Source organism: Gracilinanus agilis, chromosome 6 (assembly GCF_016433145.1).
Source record: "Gracilinanus agilis isolate LMUSP501 chromosome 6, AgileGrace, whole genome shotgun sequence".
NCBI classification, from domain to species: domain Eukaryota; kingdom Metazoa; phylum Chordata; class Mammalia; order Didelphimorphia; family Didelphidae; genus Gracilinanus; species Gracilinanus agilis.
Genome location: NC_058135.1, coordinates 33,580,070 through 33,605,440, shown reverse-complemented (window position 1 = coordinate 33,605,440; position 25,371 = coordinate 33,580,070). Strand labels below are relative to the sequence as shown.

At 37.4% G+C, this 25,371-nt stretch overlaps 2 protein-coding genes across 2 annotated transcripts in view; one reads left to right on the top strand and one right to left on the bottom strand.

The window, feature by feature from the left end:
• LOC123251807 (vesicle-associated membrane protein 712-like) overlaps positions 1 to 25,371 on the top strand; it is a 56,598-nt gene that overhangs the window by 9,160 nt on the left and 22,067 nt on the right. The window contains exons 4-7 of the mRNA XM_044681119.1: positions 1,056 to 1,161; positions 10,627 to 10,645; positions 21,059 to 21,074; positions 21,952 to 22,110. Coding sequence (XP_044537054.1) covers positions 1,056 to 1,161; positions 10,627 to 10,645; positions 21,059 to 21,074; positions 21,952 to 22,110 — 300 coding nt within the window. The remainder of the gene's footprint in view (positions 1 to 1,055; positions 1,162 to 10,626; positions 10,646 to 21,058; positions 21,075 to 21,951; positions 22,111 to 25,371) is intronic.
• LOC123251703 (histone chaperone ASF1-like) lies at positions 8,752 to 9,592 on the bottom strand. Its single transcript, XM_044681012.1, has 2 exons — positions 9,575 to 9,592; positions 8,752 to 9,336 (listed from the first exon to the last, which is right to left on the bottom strand). Exons 1-2 carry the CDS (start codon positions 9,590 to 9,592, stop codon positions 8,752 to 8,754), a joined length of 603 nt encoding a protein of 200 aa, XP_044536947.1.

Sequence of the window (25,371 nt, the reverse complement as noted above, 5' to 3'; positions counted from 1 at the left end):
GATTATTGATCGCTTTGATTTCATCTGAAAACTGCCTATTCATATCCTTTGACTATCAAATGGGGAATGACTTGGAATCTAATAAATTTGACTTAGTTCTTTATATATTTGAGAAGTGAAACCTTTATCAGAGAAATTTGTTATAAAAATTTTTACCCAGTTGTTTCCCTTCTAATCTTGATTACATTGGCTTTGTTTGTACAAAACCTTTTTAATTTAATATAATCAAAGTTACTCATTTTACATCTTGTAATGTCCTCTATCTTTTGTTTGGTCATAAAATAAGGAACATTTGATGAGGCACCAGCTTCCTCTAGTTGTTTGACATTTCCAGCATCTAACTCTAACCAGTGCTCTACCTAACTGATCTCCTCACAACTAATAAACATTTAATTAAGCACCTTCTATATGTAGTACAGTGTGCTGTGCTAAGTATTAGAGAGAGAAAGGCAAAAAAAATTTTTCTGAACCAGAGGACCTGTAGGGTAGGTTACCTTCCAACCAGGAGTGGACTGGCACCATCTCAAACCAGCTCAAGAAGCAATTGTTACATTTTCAGAAATTAAGAAACTCTTCCAACCAGGGCTTGAATTACCATTTTCTTGATTGTCTAAATGTAAGATAGTGATGGAGAAGGTTAATAATGCAAATTAAAGTGAAGCGTGTGTGAAGTGTACCTTTTTTTCAGAGAGCCCATTGTTAAACATTGCCCTGCCTAGCGCTGCTTCCTACTCAAAAATTCTCTGATTCAGTGAGATTCAAATGTATAGACCTCATCTCCAGAGGAAACAGCAGCAGCCTATTATAGAGACAGAAGGGAGACTAGAGATCATTTAGTCCAGTTCTCTCACTTTACAGAGCAAGAATGGTCAGGACTGAGATACAAATGATTTGTAAACATTTTTAAATACCAGGAACTCCATGTTTCTAATGGGTTAGAAATACTGTCTCATTAGGCTTTGCTATGGACTTGAAATGTGCTTTGATCTTTTGAAATTGTTCAGTTATTTTTCAATAGGTATAATTATAGATAGTATTTTTATTTCTTTCTCTAGGTGAGCAAAACTTATTCTGAAAATCCCTTGCTGTTCCAAGAACCTTTTCCTCTCTCAAATGCAGTCATTGCAGATTTTCAACACGTGCTGGGAAATTGCATGGTAAGCAGTCTGGGAGCCCAATTATTCTATTTTGTGCTATTGCAGCAGTGATCCTTTAAAAGAGTTTCAAGGTGAGTCTTTGAGTTATGAAAAGGTAACAAGATTCATGTGCTCAGTCTGACGCATTGTTACTGTAGGCTGGAAACATCTCCTATTCAAAACAACTAAATGAAGAGCATTAAATTTACCGAAGAGATTTCTGAGGATAATAGTGTGGCTGGGGCCTTTACCATGTAGATTAAAGTATTTCCAAACCTTCTTGAATAACTGCCAAAGAAAAAAAAAATCCATCACCTGCCCACTAGCTAGTAATGGCCAGATTTGTCCTGGGGCAGGCAACTTGCCATCCATTGTGGTACCCATACTCCAAGCCTTTCCACCCTGGTAGAATCTGCATTTATGTTCATCTGGCAGACCTTCTAGAACCCCAGATTAGGCCTTTGCCATGAGGTCTTGGACTAGGATTTTAATGGAGTAAATGATAATGATCTGTAGCTGGTGTTTCTGTTAGCTGCAGATATTATTACCTCTTCTTTACAAAGAGGAAACTGTAGTATAGGGAGATTAATCAGTTTGCCCAGGGTCACACAACCATAAGGTTCAGCGAGCTGTGGAAAAGGTAGAATCTATAAGACTTGGCAGCTCATTGGGTGGGAGAGATGAGGAGAGGAGAAAGTTATTTTTAACTCTCTGGGTTGTGAATCTGGGTGACTAGGAGGGTGGTTGTTGCTGTAAAGACTGTGGAAAGAAGGTATGCCCTGAAGTGCTGGGGTAGGAATTTAGTAAAGATGATAATAGATGACTTTTATATAGGGCTTTAAGGGTTTATAAAGTACTTTATATACATTGTTTTATTTTACTTCCCACACCAGTAATATTAATTCTAATATGCCCCTAGAAGATTGCACAGAAATAGGGAAGACTGAGAAGAGAAAATAATGATTTCTGTTTGAACACACTGAGTTTGGACAGCCTGTGAGACTTCCAGAAAATGGAGGGGCCAGATAGAAAGATTTGGGCGTCATCAGCAAAGAAATGATCATCAAGCCCATGGGAGATGATGAGCTCTTCAAGAAAGCACATGTAACCAAGGAACTGAACCTAGGAAAACATTGTTGGAAGTGCCCAGGCAAGATGGCAAGAATTGCATTACAATTCAAGGTAAGGGAGGAGAGAGTGTCCAAGGAGGTTTTTGCAATCTAATAGAACATCATTTGTGGAAAGGCCCAGCAAGAGGGCACTGGATTGAACAGTTGAGAATCCTTGATAACCTTGAAGAGTAAATGCAAGGTGAATGAATGAATAAAAGAAAAAGAATTTACTAAGCAGAAACTAAGTGCCAGGCACTACTAAGCACAAGGAATATTCAAACAAAGCAAGTAAGACAGTCTTTGGCCTCAAGGAGCTTACATTCTAATGGGAAAGGCAATGCCTGAAGAAGACCAGGGAGCATTGAGGTGGTTCAGCTTTGGGAAAGGTACAATTGAAGCTCACTTGTCAGAGCCCAGGGTTCTTTGGAGAGAGGAGTCTAAATTGAACAGAAGAACTAGAAGCCAGATTATAGAGGATGGAGAAGCAATTGGGTGATAAGAATGTAAAGACAGTGATTCTAGATGATTCTTTTTAGACTTGTAGCCTTTCTATGTAGGCCCTCCCTAAAATACAGGCTCAGGAGTGGAATCTCTGGAACCTAGAGAATGAACATTTTGTTGAGATATCGCATGATTCCAAATTATTTCCTACAATGATTAAATCAATTTCTAGCTGCACCAACAATGTATTATCATTGTGTTTGTCTTTCCCCTGTCTATCCAATACAATGCATAAAATCCCTAGGAGTCAACCTACTGCTACACACTCTATAAATGTGTGTATAAGTATAGCATATCTATATACTTTTCTGTGTATAAAACATCCCTTACAGAAATATAGAAACAAATAATTGGAGAGCTACACATTGCTCATAGTTAGGCTGTGTCAATATAGTAAAAATGATAATACTACCTAAATTAGTTAATTTATATTATAATTTATAAATTTACACATTGCGTACATTAGTGAAGAAAAGATGGGGATGATCACATGGCAAAAGTGAGAGATGAGAGGTAGACGGAGTACCTCACTGGTACCCTCACAATGTTAGGAAAAAGCAAATACAGCCCCCACATGTTGAGTGATCCCAAGTTCTGGAGAGAACCTTGAGAGAATAAGACCCATTTCTCTCCAGGCTGTACTTGAGGCTCCAGAGACCTTTTCATCCTTGAAGCTCCCACCAGACCTGGACTTGACCCACTGAAAGGACCAACATCTCTAGGGGACCTCCCTCAGTGATGGTGTCTCTGGGAGCTGCCATTGAAGGAAGGTGTCCAGGCCAGACATGTCTCATTCTTCTCCAGATGAACCCAGGATTTTCTCTCTCATCTTCCCACTCATCCTGGGGATCTTCACTCCAGCACTTTTTTAACTTCATTAGAAGATAAGCTTTTCTTGAGGATAGGGGCTATCTTTCTGTTTATATATGTATTACCAGTACTTAACACTGTGCCTAGCTCTTAAAATGCCTGTTGACCAACTGACTGTTGACTGAGAACATGAACAAAAATTGAACAAGATGGGGAGTTGGTCAGCAAAAATTTATTAAATACCTGGTATATGCCAGCCACTGAGCTAAGCACAGGGGTACAAAGAAAAGAAAAGGCAATCCCTGCCCTCAAAGAGTTCAGTCAGATGAATGGATTGCTTTTGCGTTGTTGGAGAACTCCTAAATGTATGAAATCACAGATCATATGCATGCTACATACCAAATTGCCAAAGGGTTACTTCATAAAACCAGACAATAACATTCTTTCAGAGGAATCAAAAGCCTAGAATCTAAAGGAAATAATGGGGGGATAGGAGGTAGAAGAGATGGGAACAAAGAGAGAATAGCACTGCTAGACTTAAAACTATATTATTGTTCACTTGGGTCAGACTCTTTGTGACTCCATAGACATAGCAAGCCCTTTTATCCTTCACTATCTCTCAGAGCCTTTCCAAGTTCATATTCATTGTTTTCCATGACACCATCTAGCCATCTCATTCTCTGGTCTCTCCTTCTCCTTTTGCCTTCAATCTTTCCCAACATGAAGGTCTTTTCCAGTAAGTCCTGTCTTCTCATTATGTGGCCAGAGTATTGAAGCTTCAGCTTCTTGTATTGGACCTCCCAGTGAAGATGCTGAATTAATTATTAATTGATTTGATCTCCTTATTGTCTAAGGGACTCTTAAGAGGCTCCTCCAGCACCACAACCAGAAAGTGTCGATTCTAGGGACTTGGCTTTCCTTATAGCTCAACTCTCAAAGTCATACACTGCTTCAGGAAAAACTATAATTATCAGAACTATTTGGCACTGTGTGTGGTTTGTTTGTGTGTGTGTGTGTGTGTGTGTGTGTGTGTGTTTTATCAATGGAACAGACCAATCAAGACTCAGAAACACCCTAATTCCCTAGTCTAGATTTAGTGACCTGTTATTGATGAAACTGTATTGGCACGTTTCTAGTGTTCATTAATGATGCCTCTAACAAATGTTACCAGGAATCAAAGCTAAGGCACCCCTCCTCTCTCATTTGCAGACTGTCCTTTACTAAGAGAACTGGGACCACACTTGTCACTCTCCTGCATATGCCTTGATCCTATGACCTTTTTCAGATTGATTTCACAGTGTATCCACAGTCACCCTTTCCAGTCCTTTAAGTTTTCAACCACATCTATGGGCCTATCAAAGAGAGTGAAGTGTTCTGTAACTTCTCCTAGTTTTCATCCCTGTTTAGCCCTTTTTCTCCTATATTTCTCAGTCTACATATTATTATATGAATATGAAATATTGCTTCAAAAAGGAAACCAAGACAAAATCAAAATGGAGTGGTTCTGCTATCATTCCATCCTCATTTACCATCATTGCAACTACCCTGAGCAGCAGCCTTATTGTAACTTTGATTCTCCTCCTCCTCCCCACCAAAATAAGTTAACAGAAAACATCACCTTTTTGTGGTGCTTTGCCTTCATCACAAGCCTTAGCTCATTATGAGTTTTAGCACTCTGGCTATTTTACAGGACCCAAATACCATACCTTTGTATTTATCCTACATATCCACCCTTGCTCCCACCTTTGACCAACTGCTTATGATGGGCAGGTAAGCTTTAAAGCCCTCAGAACAGCAGCCCTACCTCTAGCCTGGCTTCCCACCATACAGGAGAAAAATCAGAGCCCCACTGGAGCTTGTCTTGTTCAATTTTCAGTATGAGCCTTAGAAATGTGACACCTCAGAAGTCAGCAAATACTATCCAAATAAGTCCAAGTTTGATTTACTATTTTGGTGATTGTCATTAAGAAAATACTGGAGAAAATGTTGATACAGATTCAGATTTAAACCTCTTCTTTGTTTTGGAGTTTTGTTTTTAGCTCAAATTGGTATCTTTGTTGGTATCTTCAATTGCTTACTTATGTGAAGGCTATCTTGCGTTATTAAGATGTGAAATGAACACTCTTCTTCCTTGGTATGCATTGGGGCATCTTGAGAATAATGGGACGGTGTATCCAAAAAGTAGACTTGGACGTCATCAGGCACTTCATCCAGAAAGTTTGAGGGAATCCAGGCCCTCCATAGTAAAACACCAGTCTAAGTAGTGGTCATTTGTCTAGGTCAGAAATTAAAACATTACACACTGTTGTTCCTAAATAGGAGGCAGATTGGTGATAAGAAAGGGCTGCTAAGCCTCACTTGGACCTGACAGGCTCTGTTGGTTGAGTCTGCCAAGCAAGCTCTAAATTCACTCTCCAATTCTTATCTTTGAGAACACATTTATGCTTTATCCCACTTACCTCACCATTACACTTTTTGGCATCACTTTGTACCTTTACATATACTATTTCATCATCATAAATTGAGAGGTACACGCAGTTTCCTTTTCTTGATAACCTTGTCCATTTAAGTTTGAATCCTTTCTTAAATAGGAACAAAATTACTTAATCCCATAGAATTGGTGAGTCAAAGAACAAATTATCACAAAGAAGCAATAAAAATAACATCATCAAAGAAAATGACAAAAAAGAGAAATAGAAACTTTGGATAGCCAAAGTAGTACCTAGGAGAAAATATACATTGCTTAATCACTTCAACAATAAAAGAGAAAAACACAGGGCAATGAATAGGTCATGAAACTAAAAAGAGAGAAAATCAACAAGTCAAAAGCCAACTAAAAACAAAATTCCCCAGATTAGAGATTAAATAAATTAAAAGCAGAAAGACCATTGAAAGAGAAATGTAGATCGTTTTAATAACTAATAATAGAGAACCCACTGGCTAATCTGATTAAAGAGAGGAAAACCAGGTTGCCAATACCCAATGTGAAAAAGAATTCATGGCTGAAAATGAAATCAAGGAAACTACCAGAAACTCTCTGGTCCAGTTCTATCCAACAGAATTAATCACTTAAATGAAATGAATGAATATTTACAAAAATATAAAACACCCAGATTAACAGGACCATGAGAGAATTTAATAACTCAACCTCTCAGGTATAGTGATGCATGCTTGTAATCCCTCTGACTGGGAAGTCAGAGGCTAGCAAGTCTCTCAAGTTTGGGAGCTCCAAGCCACAGTGGCTCAGTCACCAGTTGTCCCTACTAAGTTCAATATTAAAATGATGAGCCCCAAAGATGGTGGGGGGGAGGGGGAATTGATGCCAAGTCAGCTAAGACAGGAGGTTACAAAGCAGCCCAGCTCCCAGAAAAAGAGCAAGTCAAAGTTCCCCTTCTTAACCTCAGAGCAGGATGAGGCCAAAAAGTAGTCCCTAGACAAGAAAGAAAAGAAAAGAAGGAAGGAAGATCTAGTCTGAGAAAAAAAAATGAGAATAAGCCATAAATGTACACCCAAAGCAGAAAAGAACCAGGACCAGATAGATTTACAAATGAAAGCTGTCAAACATTAAAAAAATAAGTCCAATATTACAAAAAATGAAAAAAAGAATCCTATCAAATTCCTTCTTTTATATAAATAAATTTCGGAGAAACAGAAAACATTAAGCCAATGAATATCAATTAAAAAATGAATAAGATATTAGCAAAGGGGCTATAGTAACATGTTTTTTTTATTTTTACACTAAGACCAAGTTATATTTATACAGGGAATTCAGAGTTATTTCAAAATTAGGAAACCTACAAAAACAATAAATATGTGAGGCTTGGGGAGAGAATGTTTTACAAAATAGCCATTGCTGATGAAAAACACTGGAATAAATGGACCTTTCCTCCATACTATAAATAGTATCTTTATAAAACCTGCATCATCTATAATGGAAAAACACTAAAGACCTTTCTAATAAGATCAGAAATAAACAAGGATATCCATTATCACCATTATTATTTTATATAGTGCTAGTAATGCTTGCTATAGCTATAAAAGTAAAAGAAATTGAGGCAAAAAGCAGAGTCAAATCAACAAGTACTCATGAATTTTCTGTTATTTTCTGGGTATTATGAAAAACACTAGTATATAAAGAAAGCCCCCCAAAAATAGCCTCTGCTCTCGAGGAGGATAATCTCAGAGGAAAGAAGACTTTAGCTGAGACATAAAGAAAATGAGGGAAGTCAGGAGACTAATGAGGGAGAGAATTCCAGGCATGAGAGACAGCCACTTGAAAATGCTCAGAGTGCTGTCTGTGAGAAACAAAAAGGAGTCCAGTGGTCACAGAGTACATATTGGGAAATGAGGTGTAAGAAGTCTGGAAAGGTAGGAAGGGGTCTATTATGAAGGTCTTTAAAAACCAGATAAGATTTTCTATTTAATTATGGAGGTCTTAGGCAGTTTCTGGAATTGATTGAATAAGGGAACAATACAGTCTTTAAAGAAGATAATTCTGACAACTGACTGGAGACTGAATTTGACTTGGGAAGAGACAAGAGTGGGAGACCCACAAGGAGACTATTGCAATAGTCCAAGTATGAGATGATGAAGACCTGTACCAGAGTGGTGGCAGAGTCAGAAAAGAGAAGGGGGCATATACAAGAGGTATTCTAAGTTAAGAATAATAGAACTGAGCAGCAGATTAAATGTAGGGAATTGAGGATGTTACCTAAGTTTTGAATCTGTATGACAGGGAGGATTTTTTTAATAATATATATGCTTTAAATCAGATTAGTTTTAGAGCAAATAAAATAACACATTAGAGAAAAAAAGAATTACTTAAAAATAGCTGTATTAGGGGGCAGCTGGGTAGCTCAGTCAATTGAGAGTCAGGCCTAGAGACAGGAGGTCCTGGGTTCAAATCCGGCCTCAGACACTTCCCAGCTGTGTGTCCCTGGGCAAGTCACTTGACCCCCATTGCCCACCCTTACCACTCTTCCACCTATGAGCCAATACACAGAAGTTAAGGATTTAAAAAAATAGTTGTATTTATATTCCATAATTTGATCAAATATTTGTTCTTATAAACTTCCTACAGGATATTTTTAAAACTTCTTCACATTTTGTGTTGATTATGTACTTACAGAATTTCAGGGAAATAGTTCTGTTTGTTTTTATAGCTTAACATGTACTAAAGGGATGGCAGGTAGTCACATGCAGTCTATATGAAATTCTGACATGACATTTAATGAATTTTCTGATGTTGACCATCCCTTTGATGCTGAAGGTAATGCATCTGTTGAAAGAAGTGACTGTAAGTTTGGGTTACTGCTCTCTGCATCTTCCAGTTTTTCAGTATTGTCTTCCCAGTTAATGTGGAATCTTGTGACCCTGGGATTAGATGCCAAAATATTTCTTTGAAGCTTAGAAAAGTCTGGTTTTACTGGTGGGTTTTCCCTTAATTCTGTCTCCGTATACTCATTATTTACATAGTAGCCAACTCTAATAAATTCTTGACCTCGATGGGCACATGTAATTAGCACAACTGTTACACCTACTGCATCTGCATCTGGAATAAGTCCTGGATTTGGTGCATCAACCTGAAATACAAACATATGCCTTCCTGCAGGAACAGGGCCCACTAAAACAGAGTCTAAAACTTGGTTGTATTCTTCACTTTCTGCTGAACCCACATAGAAAATGTTCCATTCCAAGTCTTCCGACAGATCCTCTATGCACTCAAACATGATTTCGAACTGAAAAGGGTTGTAGAAAGGAGAAGGATTGTCCAGCACCTTTACAGTAAATGGGAAGTTAGAAAGGAGAGTTTGGAAGGGAAGATGATGAGTTCAATCTTGACCATGTTTGAGTTTGAGATGGCCACGCATTTGGAGATTTGAGACTTGAGGTCAGGATGGAGGTTCAAGTTGAACAAATAGACCTTAGAGTCATCTGCACAGAGATTATTATTGAAGCCATTGTTGGTGAAATCACTAAATGAGATAGTATGGATGGAGAAATGAAAACTGCTACAGTCTTACAGGCACTCATGGTTAGTGGACATGACCTACAAAGAATACAGAGTAGTGGTAAGACAGGTAGGAGCCATGTCGTGAAACCCTAAAAAGAAGAGAATGTCAATGACAAGAGAGTGCTCAGAGGTTTCAGGGGTTGCCAAGAGGTCAAGAAGAATGACCATTGAGAAAAGACAGCAGTTTCAGTTGAATGATGAAAGCAGAAGCCAGACTGTAAAGAGTTAAGAAGAGAAGGATAGGCTACAAGGTGGAGAGACCAGTTGTAGGTAGATGATCTAATTATCACCCTAATGTCTTTTGCAAAGGAATCAAATATAAAATAAATCCACACTGATTTTCTTTATATTGCCAACAAAATGGAGCAGAACCAGAAGAACATTGTACAGAGAAAGTGAAACACTGGGGCACAATCAAATGTAATGAACTTCTTTGCTAGTAGCAATGCAATGACCTGAGGGACTTATGAGAAAGAATGTTGTCCACATTGAGAGAAAAAACTGTGGGAGTGAAAACGCAGAATCAAAACATAGGATCGATCACATTGTTCAATGGGTATATGATTGTGGATTTTAGCTTTGCAAATATTAATAATATGGAAATAAGTTTTGAATAATGATACATGTATAACCCAATGGAATTGCTTGTCAGCTCCGGGAGGGGGAAGGGAAAAAGGTAGAGAAAGAACATGAATCATTGTTAGAATTTAGTCATGTTACCATGGAAAAATATTCTAAATAAATAAAATGTAATAAATTTTTTAAAAGAGAAATTCCATTCACAATAACTGCATAATATATGTAATATTTGGGAATCTGCCTACATGGTCTATCTAACAAGGTATACATAGGAACTATGTAAATAGAACTACAAAACACTTTACAGAAACAAAGGCAGACCTAAATAATTAGAGAAATACTAACTGATCATGGGTAGACTGAGCCAATATAATTAAAATGACAGTTTATTTTCAATTCAATTCCTGAGTACCATACCAATCAGACTACCAAAGAATTACTTTATAGAGCTAGAAAATATAACGAATTTATCTAGAGAGGAAAAAAGGACAAAAGTATCAAGGAAAATAATGTGCCAATCTCTAACTTCATTAAAAAATAATAATCAAAATTCTTTGGAGCTATTTAAAAAATAGAAACATTAGTCAGTAGAAAAATCAGAATATAGTGCTATCGTGCTGATTATGCTCAAAGATTGTAATATTTGAAATTTGAGGGTCTTAATATTGAGATCCATGATATAAACTTCCTGTGGACGTTTAGGGGACTTGAAAACTACATTTTCAATGATTCCTCTTGTGTAATACAGATGGGCAGGAAGTGTGATTATGTAGACAGAGGGATAAAGTCTCAGAACTTGATTGAGACGCTCTCTTTCCTAGGAAGCAGCCAAGGGGAAGGTATGGCAGGCCATTTGAATTAGATCTTAGCAGGCACGTGGTTCTTTTTAATTATCAATATGGCTGTTAATAAAACCCTAATATCTTTAAATATACCCTTCTATATTAATTTTATTTGTAACAGTTTTGGCAACCACTTTGGAAACATAATTCTCAATTTTTCTGATAGCATAATAAGCCACAAAAGTCCTGCCATGATTTTCTACCCTCCCCCTACGGGTGGAACTCTGAGACACCTCCGGATCCTCTCCAGAGCCTCAGACCTGCTTTTGTGCTTTTTTTTGGCCACTCTGCTCAGTTCTTTTGAGCAACCTTCTAATAGGGGAAAGTTTTTGGTTTTGTTTTTTCTCTTCTCCCCGTTCTCGCCAGCCACATGGCTGCTTTTCAGGGAAAGGGGAAAGTGGCTTTGAATGCCATGTTTTTGCTGATAGCAGCAGTTTGGTTTTGCTTGCCAACCATTATCCCAATTACCTTGGAAGCTGCTTCAGCCAGTTTGGGCCCCGCCTGCCTGATTCTTCCCTTGGGGAAAAGCCGATTCTGGCTTCTGACTTTCCCCCCCAATGCCAGTCCTGGCTGGTCCCAGTGTCGATCCCAGCTTTCTGCTAAGCTGTTCCAATGCCCTGCCTGCTGCTACTGATGCCTCTACCACCAACTTCTGAGACTGCTGGTGCCAGTGCCCCAGCTGCCGCTGCTTAAGATTTAGGAAGTATACAAAGAACTCACCTTCTTTCTCATTGCACACACCTGGGACTTTCCCAGGGGTGTTTCCTCAAAGACATTAATGACTTTCAACCTGAAGGGAGCTTCTACTCCACTACAGCCCTCCATGTGGTTCTTCTAAAACCTGACCTAGCCCCCCACACACAACCCAAGTTAAAATTTTACATTATAGATTATAATACAGACATTATGATTATAAAACTTACACACACACACTGAGGAGAATCGATAACACATTCTCCCCTGAAGAGGGTATCCCAGGTCAGCTAAGGATACATGGCTGAGTCACAGGGTTGTATGAAATCAATTGGCAAAAGAAATAAAAAAGAATAAAATAAAATAAAATCCAAATAAAAGAGAAAAAATTAACTTGTGAATAAAATGCAAAATGTCAAAATCTTATGTGCAAAAAATGTAAGGAAAAATAAACTTATAACAGTTCCTTTAATCAAGGCCCAATTAAAGTGATTTAAGCAGTTTGCAATTACCCATTCAGGAGCCAGGACCACAGAAAATTGCCATTCTATATAAAAGAGAAATAACAGGACCAAATATGTGTGCAAGGGAAGTGTCTTTCCCTGGTCTGATTTGCCTGCACCTTCTCAGGGATGAGTTATAATGATAGCCAATCTTAGGTGTTTGGCTAGGAAATGAAGTTCAGGGGAAGTCTGACCTCTATGTAAGAAAAGCTGCAACCCCGAACCTCAAACACTAGTTTCAAGCCCTTCAGTACTGGCATAGAACTTCCTCAATCCATGGTCTGCATGACCTTTTGCTCCCTGGCACTTTGCAGATTTTTCAGTCGGTATCCATGACCTTGTGGTACTTTTGCTCCCTTCTCCTGGAATCAGACAGAGAAACATTAATCACAGTCCCAAAATATTTACCAATAATTGGCAGGTTACAATAGTCTAAGGCTTTTTCGGTATGCATTAATATTATAGCAAATATATATTTATATTAAACTTATATTACTATAAAATCAAAAAAGGATTAACATTGATTATATGTACTCTCTGTACAAAAATGAGAAAAAAGGAAAAGAGTCAATTGCTCTATTAAAAAAAATTAAAAGGAAAAGCATTAAGAGAGGGACTTCTGGGAAGATGGTGGCGTAGATGGAGTGAACCTCAAAACCTCCACACCCTAACACACCGAGATAGAAAACAATGCGCTTCAAGAAGAAAGAGGACCAAATCTAATAACGGGACAGAGCAGGGGGAAGCCTACTGCAGCATAACTAAAAAGGTATGCCAAGAAAAAGGCTTCAATTCTTAAACTGTTGGGTCTGAGGGCGTAGAAGAGGAATCCCAGGATGCCTCCCCCATGAGCTGTGCAGAGTCTCCAATGGCCTGGGAAATCTCAGGGACACTGGGCGCACTGGTTGGGAGAGGAGGCCTTGCTGGCACCAGACTCAGAGAGTCAAACACAGGCACTGGAGAGGTGACTGGAGGAGAAAACCAGAGAAACACAGCAAAAACGCCCAGAAGATGGTGGCTTAGATAGAGCCAAACCCCAGATGGCAGACAGCTTGGCTTCCTCATACCGAGATAGAGAATGCAGGGCTTCAAGAGGAAAGAAAACCAGATCAAACACAGCGGACAGCTCAGGGAGACCCCACTGCTGGAGAGCTCAGTTCAGCAAAAATGCTCCTTCTTGTCCCCCCACTTTTTTTTATTTTTTGTTTTTTCTGTTTTTTCCCTCCCCTGGAGGTTTTAGCCTCAGGGCAGATAAAGCAGTAAGATTAATCCAATCAATAGAGGATTAATCCCAACAACTGAACAGACAAGAAGTCTTCAGAGGGCAGAGAAAGTAACTACAAGCCTCCATTACCAGCTGGATCTTTCATCAAAGATCATTAAATACATCTGCTCAAACTAGCAGAACAAGGAAGGGAAAAAAACATGAGTAAGCAACAGAAAAAGAGAAAAGAAATGACAATTGACAGCTGCTTTCAAGGAAGTGAAAAGAGAACAAATGAAACAGAAATAGAAGAAGAGGAAGTAGTTCCAGTGAACTGGACACAGGCTTTAGAAGATCTCAAAATTCAGTTAACTCAAGAATTTAAAACTCAATTAACTCAAGAACTTCAGGAACTCAAAAAGCAATCAAGAGAGGCTGAAGACAATTTGAAAAAGGAAATATATGAACTAAAACAAGAAAATAAAGTCTTAAAAGCCAGAATTGGCCAGCTTGAAAATGAAGCAAAGAAGGCAAAAGATGATCTACAAAGAAAATCAGACCAGAAAGAGGATGACCAAAAAGCCAGGGATGAAATTCAGTCTTTAAAAAACAGAACTCAACAACTAGAAGCAAATGACTTCACAAAGCAGCAAGAATATATTAAACAAAATTTAAAAAATGAAAAATTGGTTTACCAGAACATCATGATAAAAGTAAAAGGTTAGATAGCATTTTACAAGAAATTATCAGAGAAAATTGCCCAGAAATTCTTGAACAAGAGGGAAAAGTGGAAATCGACAGGATCCAAAGATCACCTCCTACATTTAATCCACAACTGACAACTTTCATGAATATTATAGCCAATTCAAAAACTACCAGACCAAGGAAAAAATATTACAAGCTGCTAAAAAGAAGTCATTCAGATATCAGGGAAGCACAGTTAGGATAACACAGGATGTGGCTACATCTACATTGAAGGACCAGAAGGCATGGAACACAATATTCCAGAAAGCAAGAGAACTGGGTCTACAACCAAGAATCAACTATCCAGCAAGACTAACTATATTATTGCAGGGGAAAGTATGGTCATTCAATAAAACTGAGGACTTCCAAACATTCATCAAGAAAAATCCGGACTTAAACAGAGAGTTTGCTGCCCAAACTCAGAATTCAAGAGAATCAACATAAGGTAATTAAGAGAATTTGGGGAGGAGAAAAAATTTATTTTCTTTAAGGGATACAAGTTCAATCAATTTATATCCCAAGAAGAAAAGAAGGTATTGGCAAATATTAAAAATTATTATTACCAACAGGGTAACTAGAAGAAGTTTACATAGAGGGAACAGGGACAAACTGTATAGGATGAAATGTCAAGAGATCTATAAATATATATATATATGTAGGTAGGTAGGTAGGTAGGTATAAATATATATACAAAACTAGTGGAAAAGAAGATAAGAAAAATAGGAAAACATGCAAAAAGGAATAAAATTATTTTCCATAAAGAAGCATGTGGGATCAACAAGGTAAAATAACAATACACTGTAAGGGTAAAGAGCTTAGAGAGAGGAAATATTCAATACTTAAATGCATTGAAATCAACTTAGAGAAGAACAATCAGATCCATAGGGGCTGATAATAGATTCATGCCCTATAGAGAAGTAGAAGGGTAACAAACGGACTGGTGGAGAGGGAAGCAGTACTAGGGAGGGAGAGGGCTTCGGGGAGAGTGCCGCATGGCTTTAAAGAACAATAAGAGGGGAATAAGAAGGGAGGGGGGAGAAAGGGAAGTACAACAAGGGAGGGGATTATAGGAACTGATTAAAAACAAAAGACTGGTATAGAAGGAAACAGTGAAAGAAGAAAGGACAGGACTAGGAGAAAGAATCAAAATGTCTGGGAATGCACAATTGATAATTATAACTCTGAATGTGAATGGGATGAACTCGCCCATAAAATGGAAGCAAATAGCAGAGTGAATTAGAAACCAAAACCCAACCATATGTTGTCTACAAGAAACACACATGAGACAGACAGACAGACATAGAGTGAAAATGAGAGGATAGAGCAAAATCTTTTGGGCTTCAAATGAGAAAAAGAAGGCAGGGGGTGGCTATCATGATATCTGACAGAGCCAAAGTAAAAATAGATAATGTTAAAAGAGATAGGGAAGGTAACTACATCCTAATAAAAGGCAGTATAAACAATGAAGAAATATCAGTACTCAATATGTATTCACCAAACGGTATAGGTTCCAAATTTCTAAAGGAGAAGCTAGTGGAGCTTAAGGAGGAAATAGATAGCAAAACCATACTAATGGGGACCTCAACCTTCCCCTATCAGATCTAGATAAATCAAACCAAAAAAATAAATAAGAAAGATATGAGAGGTGAATGAAACCCTAGAAAAATTAGAGTTAATAGATACATGGAGAAAAATAGAGACAAAAAGGAATACACCTTTTTTTCAGCAGCACATGGAACATTCACAAAGATAGACCATGTAATAGGACACAGAAACATGGCAAACAAATGCAAAAAAGCAGAAATAATAAAATGTAACCTCAGATCATAATGCAATAAAAACAGTTACATGGAGAGGCAAACCAAAAACTAATTGGAAATTAAATAATATGATTCTCCAAAATAATTTAGTGAAAGAACAAATCACAGAAACAATAATTTCATTGAAGACAATGACAATGATGAGATATCTTACCCAAACCTATGGGATGCAGCCAAAGCAGTTCTAAGGGGAAAATTTATAGCACTGAGTGCATATATTAACAAATTAAGGAGGGCAGGGGTTAATGAATTGGGCATGCAACTCAAAAAACTAGAAAATGAATAAATTAAAAATCCTCAAATGAAAACTAAATTAGAAATACTAAAAATCAAAGGAGAAATTAATAAAATCAAAAGTAAAAGAACTATTGAATTAATAAATGAGACTAGAAGGTGGTGTTTTGAAAAAACAGATAAAATAGACAAAGTACTGGTCAATCTAATAAAAAAAGGAAAGAAGAAAACCAAATTTACAGTATCAAAGATGAAAAGGGAGACCTCACCTCTAATGAAGAGGAAATTAAGGCAATCATTAAAAACTATTTTGCCCAATTATATGGCAATAAATTTAGCAATCTAGGTGATATGGATGAATATTTGCAAAAATATAAATTACCTAGATTAACAGCAGAAGAAACAGAATACTTAAATAATCCAATATCAGAAAAAGAAATTGAACAGGCCATTAAAGAACTCACTAAGAAAAAATCGCCAGGGCTTGATGGATTCACAAGTGAATTCTAAAGAACAATTAATCCCAATACTATACAAATTATTTGATATAATAAGCAAAGAAGGAGTCTTAGCAGACTCCTTTTATGACACAAATATGGTACTGATTCCAAAGCCAGGTAGATCAAAAACAGAGAAAGAAAATTACAGACCAATCTCCTTAATGAACATAGATGCAAAAATCTTAAATATTAGCAAAAAGACTCCAGCAAATGATCAAGAGGGCTATTCATCATGATCAGGTGGGATTTATACCAGGAATGCAAGGATGGTTCAACATTAGGAAAACCATCCACATAATTGACCATATCAACAAGCAAAACAACATAAACCACATGATTATATCAATAGATGCTGAAAAAGCCTTTGACAAAATACAACCCCCATTCCTACTGAAAACACTAGAAAGTATAGGAAAGTATAGGTCCTTTCCTAAAAATAATAAACAGTATATATCTTAAACCATCAACGAGCATAATATGCAATGGAGATAAATTAGAAGCCTTTCCAATAAGATCAGGTGTGAAAGAAGGATGCCCATTATCACCTCTATTATTTAACACTAGCAGTAGCAATTAGAGAAGAAAAAGAAATTGAAGGTATCAAAATAGGTAATGAGGAGACCAAGCTATCACTCTTTGCAGATGATACCATTGTCTACTTAAAAAATCTTAGAGAATCAACTAAGAAGCTTGTAGAAATAATCAACAACTTTAGCAAAGTTGCAGGATACAAAATAAATGCACATAAATCATCAGCATTTCTATATATTTCCAACACATCACAGCAGCAAGAGATAGAAAGAGAAACACCATTCAAAATCACCCTAGACAATATAAAATACTTAGGAATCTATCTACCAAAACAAACACAGGAATTATACAAACATAACTACAAAACACTTTCCAAACAATTAAAACTAGATCTAAACAATTGGAAAAACATTGATTGCTCATGGGTAGGACGAGCTAACATAATAAAAATGACCATTCTACCCAAATTAATTTACTTATTTAGTGCCATACCTATCAAACTACCAAAAACCTTTTTTACTGCATTAGAAAAAAATATAACAGTTTATTTGGAAAAACAAAAGATCAAGAATATCAAGGGAAATAATGAAAAAAAAAACATGAAGGAAGGTGGCTTAGCAGTACCAGATATTAAGCTATACTATAAAGCAGCAGTCATCAAAACAATATGGTACTGGCTAAGAGACAGAAGGGAGGATCAGTGGAATAGACTTGGGGTAAGTGACTTCAGCAAAACAGTGTATGATAAACCCAAAGAGCCCAACTTTGGGGACAAAAATCCACTATTTGACAAAAACTACTGGGAAATTTGGAAAACAATATGGGAGAGATTAGGTTTAGATCAACATCTCACACCCTACACCAAGATAAATTCAGAATGGGTGAAAGACTTGAATATAAAGAAGGAAACTGTAAGTAAATTAGGTGAACACAGAATAGTATGCTTGTCAGATCTCTGGGAAAGGAAAGATTTTAAAACCAAGCAAGAGTTAGAAAAAAGTACAAAATGTAAAATAAATAATTTTGATTATATTAAAAAGTTTTTGTAGAAACAAAAACAATGCAACCAAAATCAGAAGGGAAACAACAAACTGGGAAAAAAATATAACAAAAAATTCTGACAGAGGTCTAATTGCTCAAATATACAAGGAGTTAAATCAATTGTATAAAAAATCAAGCCATTCCCCAATTGATAAATGGGCCAGGGACATGACTAGGCAATTTTCAGATAAAGAAATCAAAACTATAAATAAGCACATGAGAAAGTATTCTAAATCTCTAATAATTAGAGAAATGCAAATGAAAACAACTCTGACATACCACCTCACACCTAGCAGATTGGCTAAAATGATAGCGGGGGAGAGTAATGAATGTTGGAGGGGATGTGGCAAAATTGGGACGTTAATGCACTGCTGGTGGATTTGTGAATTGATCCAACCATTCTGGATGGCGATTTGGAACTATGCCCAAAGAGCAATAAAAGAATGCCTGCCCTTTGATCCAGCCATACCATTGCTGGGATTGTACCCCAAAGAGATCAAAGATAAACAAACTTGCACAAAAATAATTATAGCTGAGCTCTTTGTGGTGGCAAAAAACTGGAAAGCAAGGGTATGCCCTTCAATTGGGGATTGGTTGAACAAATTGTGGTATATGCTGGTGATGGAATACTATTGTGCTCAAAGGAATAATAAACTGGAGGAATTCCATTTGAACTGGAAGGACCTCCAGGAATTGATGCAGAGTGAAAGGAGCAGAGCCAAAAGAACATTTTACAGAGAGACTGATACACTGTGGTAAAATCAAATGTAATGGACGTCTGTACTAGCCGCAATGCAATGATCCAAGACAATTCTGAGGGATTTATGGAAAAGAATGCTACCCACATTCAGAGGAAGAACTACAGGAGTGGCAACACATTAGAAACAAACTGCTTGAACACTTGGGTTGATGAGGACATGATTGGGGGTGCAGAACCGAAAAGACCACACCAATGTAACTATCAATAATATGTAAATAAGTCTTGACTGACCACACATGTTAAAACCAGTGGAAATGCAAGTTAGCTGGGGAGGAGGGGATTGAAGGGGTGAAGGGTAAAGTAAAAACATCAATTATGTAACCATGGAAAATCTTTCTAAAAATAATACATTTTTTAAAAAAGAAAAGAAAGCAATCAGAAAATTTAAAATTTCAGGGAAAAATACAATGTTTTCAAGTATAAAAATGAGAGAGAAAAAACTCAAATACTGTATTGCACATAAAAGGAAAAATAATAAAAGAATTTTTTAAAAATCAAAAATATATAGCTTAGAATTAGTGAAAGGTTTTTCACCCAAAAATGAGATTCATTCCTGTTAAGCCTTTGCATGAACTGTGAGTGTAAATAGTTTTTATAAAATAGCAGATTCATAATGCACCTTCTGGGTCTAAGTTAACCTCAAGAATTCTAGATACTTTTGATAGGAAAGCAAGTCAAAACAAAGAGACAAAACATCAAGCATACAGGAGCTCTCCTGGCTTCCTGTGTAATATACAAAAGCTTGGGCAGGAAACCTCCATTTGTTTCCTCTACCCCTTTAACGCAACATTCTTTATAATAAATATATAAAACCCTATCATTCATATAGAAGGATATATTTAAAGATATTAGGGTTTTATTAACAGCCATATTGATAATTAAAAAGAACCATGTGCCTGCTAAGATCTAATTCAAATGGCCTGCCATATCTTCCCCTTGGCTGCTTCCTAGGAAAGAGAGTGTCTCAATCAAGTTCTGAGACTTTATACTTCTGTCTACATAATCACACTAACTGCCCATCTGTATTACACAAGAGGAATCATGGGAAATGTAGTTTTCAAGTCCCCTAAATGTCCACAGGAAGTTTATATCATGAATCTCAATATTAAGACCCCCAAATTTCCAATATTACATTTCCCCCCTGAAGAGCGGCGAGAGACTGGTCTCCTTGAATGCTCCTGTAAACATAACTAACTTTTAAATTACAGAAATTTGGGGATAAAAAGAAAAGAGGACAAAAACAATGATCCAATGGTTGCTAGCCACATTGACAAAGTGCCAATTGGGGCAGTCCCCTTTGGCATAAGAGTGTACATTCAAAACAAATGCATTCAACTCCCCATAGTTCAATTAACTGCACCCCAAAGTTCATTTTGGATCTTCATGATCCAGTGAAGGTTCTAAAGGTATCTTCATGGTGCTTTCTCCAAACAGGTTCGTTGTCTGGATTCTGGGGAGATGGCAAATTTCTTATCCTAAAATTACTCTCAAAGAAAACTTTACATTATAGATTATAAAACATACATTCTTCCCTTCTGAGGAGAATTATGCTAGGGTAAATGGTCACTCTTACCTTCCACTTTGAATCAGTATGATCTATTGGTTCCAAAACAGTATTCTAGTAGGGGCTAGGCAATGGGATTAAGTGGGAGATAAGTGACTTGCTCAGGATCACATATGTAGGAAGTTACTGAGGCCACATTGGAACCCAGGACTTCCCATCTATAGGACTGGCTCTCTATCCACTGAGTCACCTGGCTGCCCCCTAAAGCTTCACTCTTTAACAAATATCCTGAGAAAACCAAAAAATGTATCATACTTGCCACTTGCAGAAATGGTTACATGCTACATGTTATAAGCTCCAAAATTGATATAATCTAAATACAAAAGGTCATAACATAAACAAATTAGAGAAGCAGAGGAGATATTTGTCACAAGTACTAATAAGAAATAAAGATTATAGTTTATAAAATGAAAAAACTTGATTATATAAAATTGAAATGCTTCTGTATAAGCAAAATTACTATAAATTTAGAAGCAAAATGTGCATGGTTTGATGGAAAAGATAATGTAATTACAACCATTCCGTGCTTATTTATCCTGTGGTATGCACTGTTTCCCAGAGGAAAAGAAAAGGAAGGAAAAGGTCACATAGCTAGTAAATATCTGACACTGTATTTGAACTCTGACCACAAGCCCTATACTCTATCCACTGTACCACTTAGCTGCCTCTAAGAAAAAAATGTGAATGTATATATGTATATTCTTAGGGGAGGGAATAAAGAGTATATACTGGGCACTATCATGATCTGGGGACAGGCTGGGTTCAAAGGTGATGGAAATTTGCCTGTGCAGCTATGTGGATATTACCTGAGTACAATTAGGTTACTTCCCTCCTACCCTGAGGTGGCCAACACCCTGTGCAGCCAGAAAAGGCTATCAGAGTAGAGGAGTGCTGAAAAGGATCATGTTGGAAACAAGCCTTTAATTGGCTTTAGAGGGAGAGGGGGGAATGCAACCCATCTCACCCCCACCCCTCCTCTAGGTCAGCTTCCCTACGTGGTCTTAATCAGCTCCCTCTTTGAAGACCAGTGCACCAAAATAATGAATATCCCTCAGAACCCACCCTCGTGTCATACCATGATGACAAGGATGATTACTTAATTCAAACTTGACCCAGTATTTATTTAATATCCTGTTATTCATTCCTTACTATACAAACACCTAAAGACAGCATCTTTTAGAGGCTTTTGGACCCAATACTTTTGCAGTTGTTTGGAACTGAAGGTTTGTTTGCTTCTTTGTACCCCAAGGATGCTGTACTCTACTGAGACAAGTTTTCTTCACTGGGGCTTTAATGTGGACACGGTCCTAGAATGAGTAATATGTTCCAAAACCCTAATGCAAATTCTCTTCTTTTCCTTACAGATGAAGTACAATCAATATCAAAGTGAATTTAAGATTTCTGCTCTGAAAAGTCAGGTGTCTGATGTCAAAAATTCCATGACCCAAAATATTGACAAAATGTTGAGAAAAGAAGAAAAACTGAATGTACTCATTGACAAAACAGACAATCTTCAAATAGCTGTAAGTGACTGCCTCACTCTTGCCATCCAAATCAGTGTCCAAAGGTCATTCACTTTGATAGGAGTGTTCTTAAGGGATTTGTTGTGAAAGTATACTTGGCAGACTTTTTGTAAGCCCCTTTCATTGGTGACAATCTCTTTTATGGTCAAATGCTGAAAATACCTCTGCAATTATCAGGAAATCCAATCAAAGTAAAAAAAAAAAAAAAAAGACCTGTAAAGTAGAGGGTGATCATTTGCATTACAAAAGGATTTTTCACTTTAGGATTCATCTGTATTCCTTCAAACAGCAGTCTCTTTATTTATTGTGTTTGAAATAACAGCTTGCTCCCTTTTCAGTAACATGATAGGGGATAGGAAAGGGACCCGACTTGTGATTTCATTGACCAGAGATACTCCCAGGAGAGGAAGGAGCCTTTACTAATGCAGGTTGACACCTTCTCAGGGCTTCCCAGGGACAACTGAGGTGACCTGAGCTTCTGGGACACCAGCTGCTTCAAGGGGTGCTCAGGGACATGGGACACAGTGCAAGACAGTGGGGTGTAAGGCCTTGTGGAAGGAAAGTTACAGACTCCAAGCACCATCCTCCCAACCCAGGCTGCCCCTCATGGGGATTTTTTAGTATTAGAGGAATGCTGAGGTAGAAGGGCAGAGAATGGGAGGGAAGACAGTGTAGATGCCTAGTGTAGACAACCTCCTCAAGGAATTCAGACCCAAAGTTCAGAGGAAGACATCACCTCATTCTGTCCAACATATGGGTAAGGATCTGGAAGAGGGAGACTCTCGGAAGACCAGCTCTCAAGCCCATTGTGCAGCTACTTGTCTGGTATCCCACAGTCTACCATCTGGTCACCCCCACCTTCTAGGTGCTCTCAACATCTTGCTGCCCCCACTGCTCCCTCCAATTGGCATGGTCTCAGTGGGCATGATCTCTTTTCCCATTGTTTAGTGGGCACAAAGGTACTGTTTCCTCAGAGTGTTTGTTCTTAACGCTCAGAACCAGGATCTGGGTCCTTGACTGTTGTTATAAGTAAAGTGTGTGCAGAGGATGCAAAGACTTGGAAAAGCAGAACTACAGCCAAAGCAGATACCAGGAAGATTCCAGAACTCTGGAGGGTGTCAGTGTGAGTTTTCTCCTGAAGAGCAGTTGACCTTCCTGAAAGTAGTTGAGTGTGTCTGAATTCCTCAGGTGGACTGAGTGGGTTTGACCATTTCTCCCTTTCCTTGTGGTTGTCATTCTGATTCAACTGTGTTCCTGTTCATGTATCCTGTTACTCCTGATCTACTGAGACTCTTACAGAGCTGCTGAAGTCAACTGTCAGTGAGATCCTCTCGCTTTTGAGCCCTTGATCCAGCTTACCTTCCAGCCTTTCCCTACTCTAGTTACCATCTAAGGGGGGAAATTTAGTTAGTAAGGTATTGGAGGAGTTAGGATCTTTAGGTAGAAAGAGTGTACTGTTAGAGCAGACATAACTTTGTAAAACTACTGGGGCTTGGTTTAGTTACATCATTTAGTAAGATCATCCCAATCCCCTTCCCTTCCTTCCCTTACTCTTAATAAACCCTTTTTACATCAGTTGGGTATCCTAGTTTCTCTTGGTGGCCTTCCCAAACCTGTGTTACTTCTAATAACTGGCCCTAACAACCTATCAGAAACCTATACCACCAAGCATCCAATTTACAATTTTTTATTTCACTGTACACTATGGCCCTGGTCCCCTTGTGGTCTGGCCTGCACTTCTGGGCTTTGGACATAGGGGAGCCCTTTGTCACAGAGATCAGGACTCCAGGGGCCAAAGACCCAGAGAGGGCAATCTCCCAGGGAAGAGACTCTATGAATAGAGGGCACATGTGGGAGGGTTTAAAAAATGTGTGGACTTGGTCTAATAAACCTCTGGGGAAATGTTAAAAAAAAAAAAGTTTAAATCACCTGTGTCACATGCTTTAGAGAGGTCAAGAAGGATGAAAATTGATCTGGTTCTCTCTTCACAATTAACTGGTAATTTTGGAGAGAATAGTTTCAGTTGAATGATGAGGTCAGAAGACAGACTGAGAGGAGAGGAAGTAGAGGCAACAAGAATAGACAACTTTTAGATTAACAATTGACTCAGAGGAGGCCAGTATAAGAAAAGGTTATTCATTAACTACGGTAATCCTATGTTGACTATTCCTTCTTCCAAAGGCATTCACAAGTCTATAAATTACTTTGTTATTCAGGGATTGTGGGATTTGTAAAATTATCCAAGCCCCATTCTGTTTCTGTTAGAAAATAGCCTAGTCAAAAATATAAACTGCCCAGACTATCTGAGGTTGAAGTAGGATATCTAAATAAAATTATCTTAGAAAAAGACATTGAACAGAACATAAATGAATTTCCTTTTAAAAAGCATCAGGATCAGATGCATTCACAAGTGAATTCTACCATAAATGTAAAGATCAAATAATTCCAATATTAAATTATTTGAAATAATAAGTAAAGATTTGCCAAACTCCTTTTATGAAACAAATACAGTGCTGAACTAAACCAGGAAGAATAAAAACAGGGAAAGAAAATTATAGACCAATTTTATTAATGAATATGGATGCAAAAATCCTTAAAAAAAATACTAGGAAACTACAATAATATATCATTATGACCAAACAAAATTTATACCAGAAATGAAAAGATGGATTAATAGAAGGCAAACTATCAACATAATTGATCTTATTAATAACAAAAATAATAAAAACCATATGATTATATATAAATAGATGCAGAAAAAGGTTTTGATAAAATACAGCACTCATTCTTATTAAAAACAGTGGAAGGCATAGTTGTAAATGTAGTTTTTCTTAAAATGATACAAAGCATAATGGAGAGAAGGTAGGAGCCTTCCTAATAAGATCAAAAGTGAAACATGGATGCCCTTTATCACTAATATTATTTAACACTGTATTACAAATGCTAGCAATAGCAATAAGAGAAGAAAAAGAAATTGAAAAAATTAGAATCAGCATTTTTATCTATTATTTACAAAATCCTTCAAGAAGAGATATTCCATTGAAAATTACCACAGATAGAATAAAATATAGGGAGTACAATTGTCCAAAAAAAACCCCCAGGAACTGCAGGAATATCATTATAAAATACTTTTTATACAAATAAAGTCAGATCTAAGTATTGGAGAAAATTTGTTTATGGGGGACAGAGCCAATGTAATTAAAATGATAATCTTAATCTGATCTAAACTAACTTATTTATTCAATGATATCCCAATCAAAT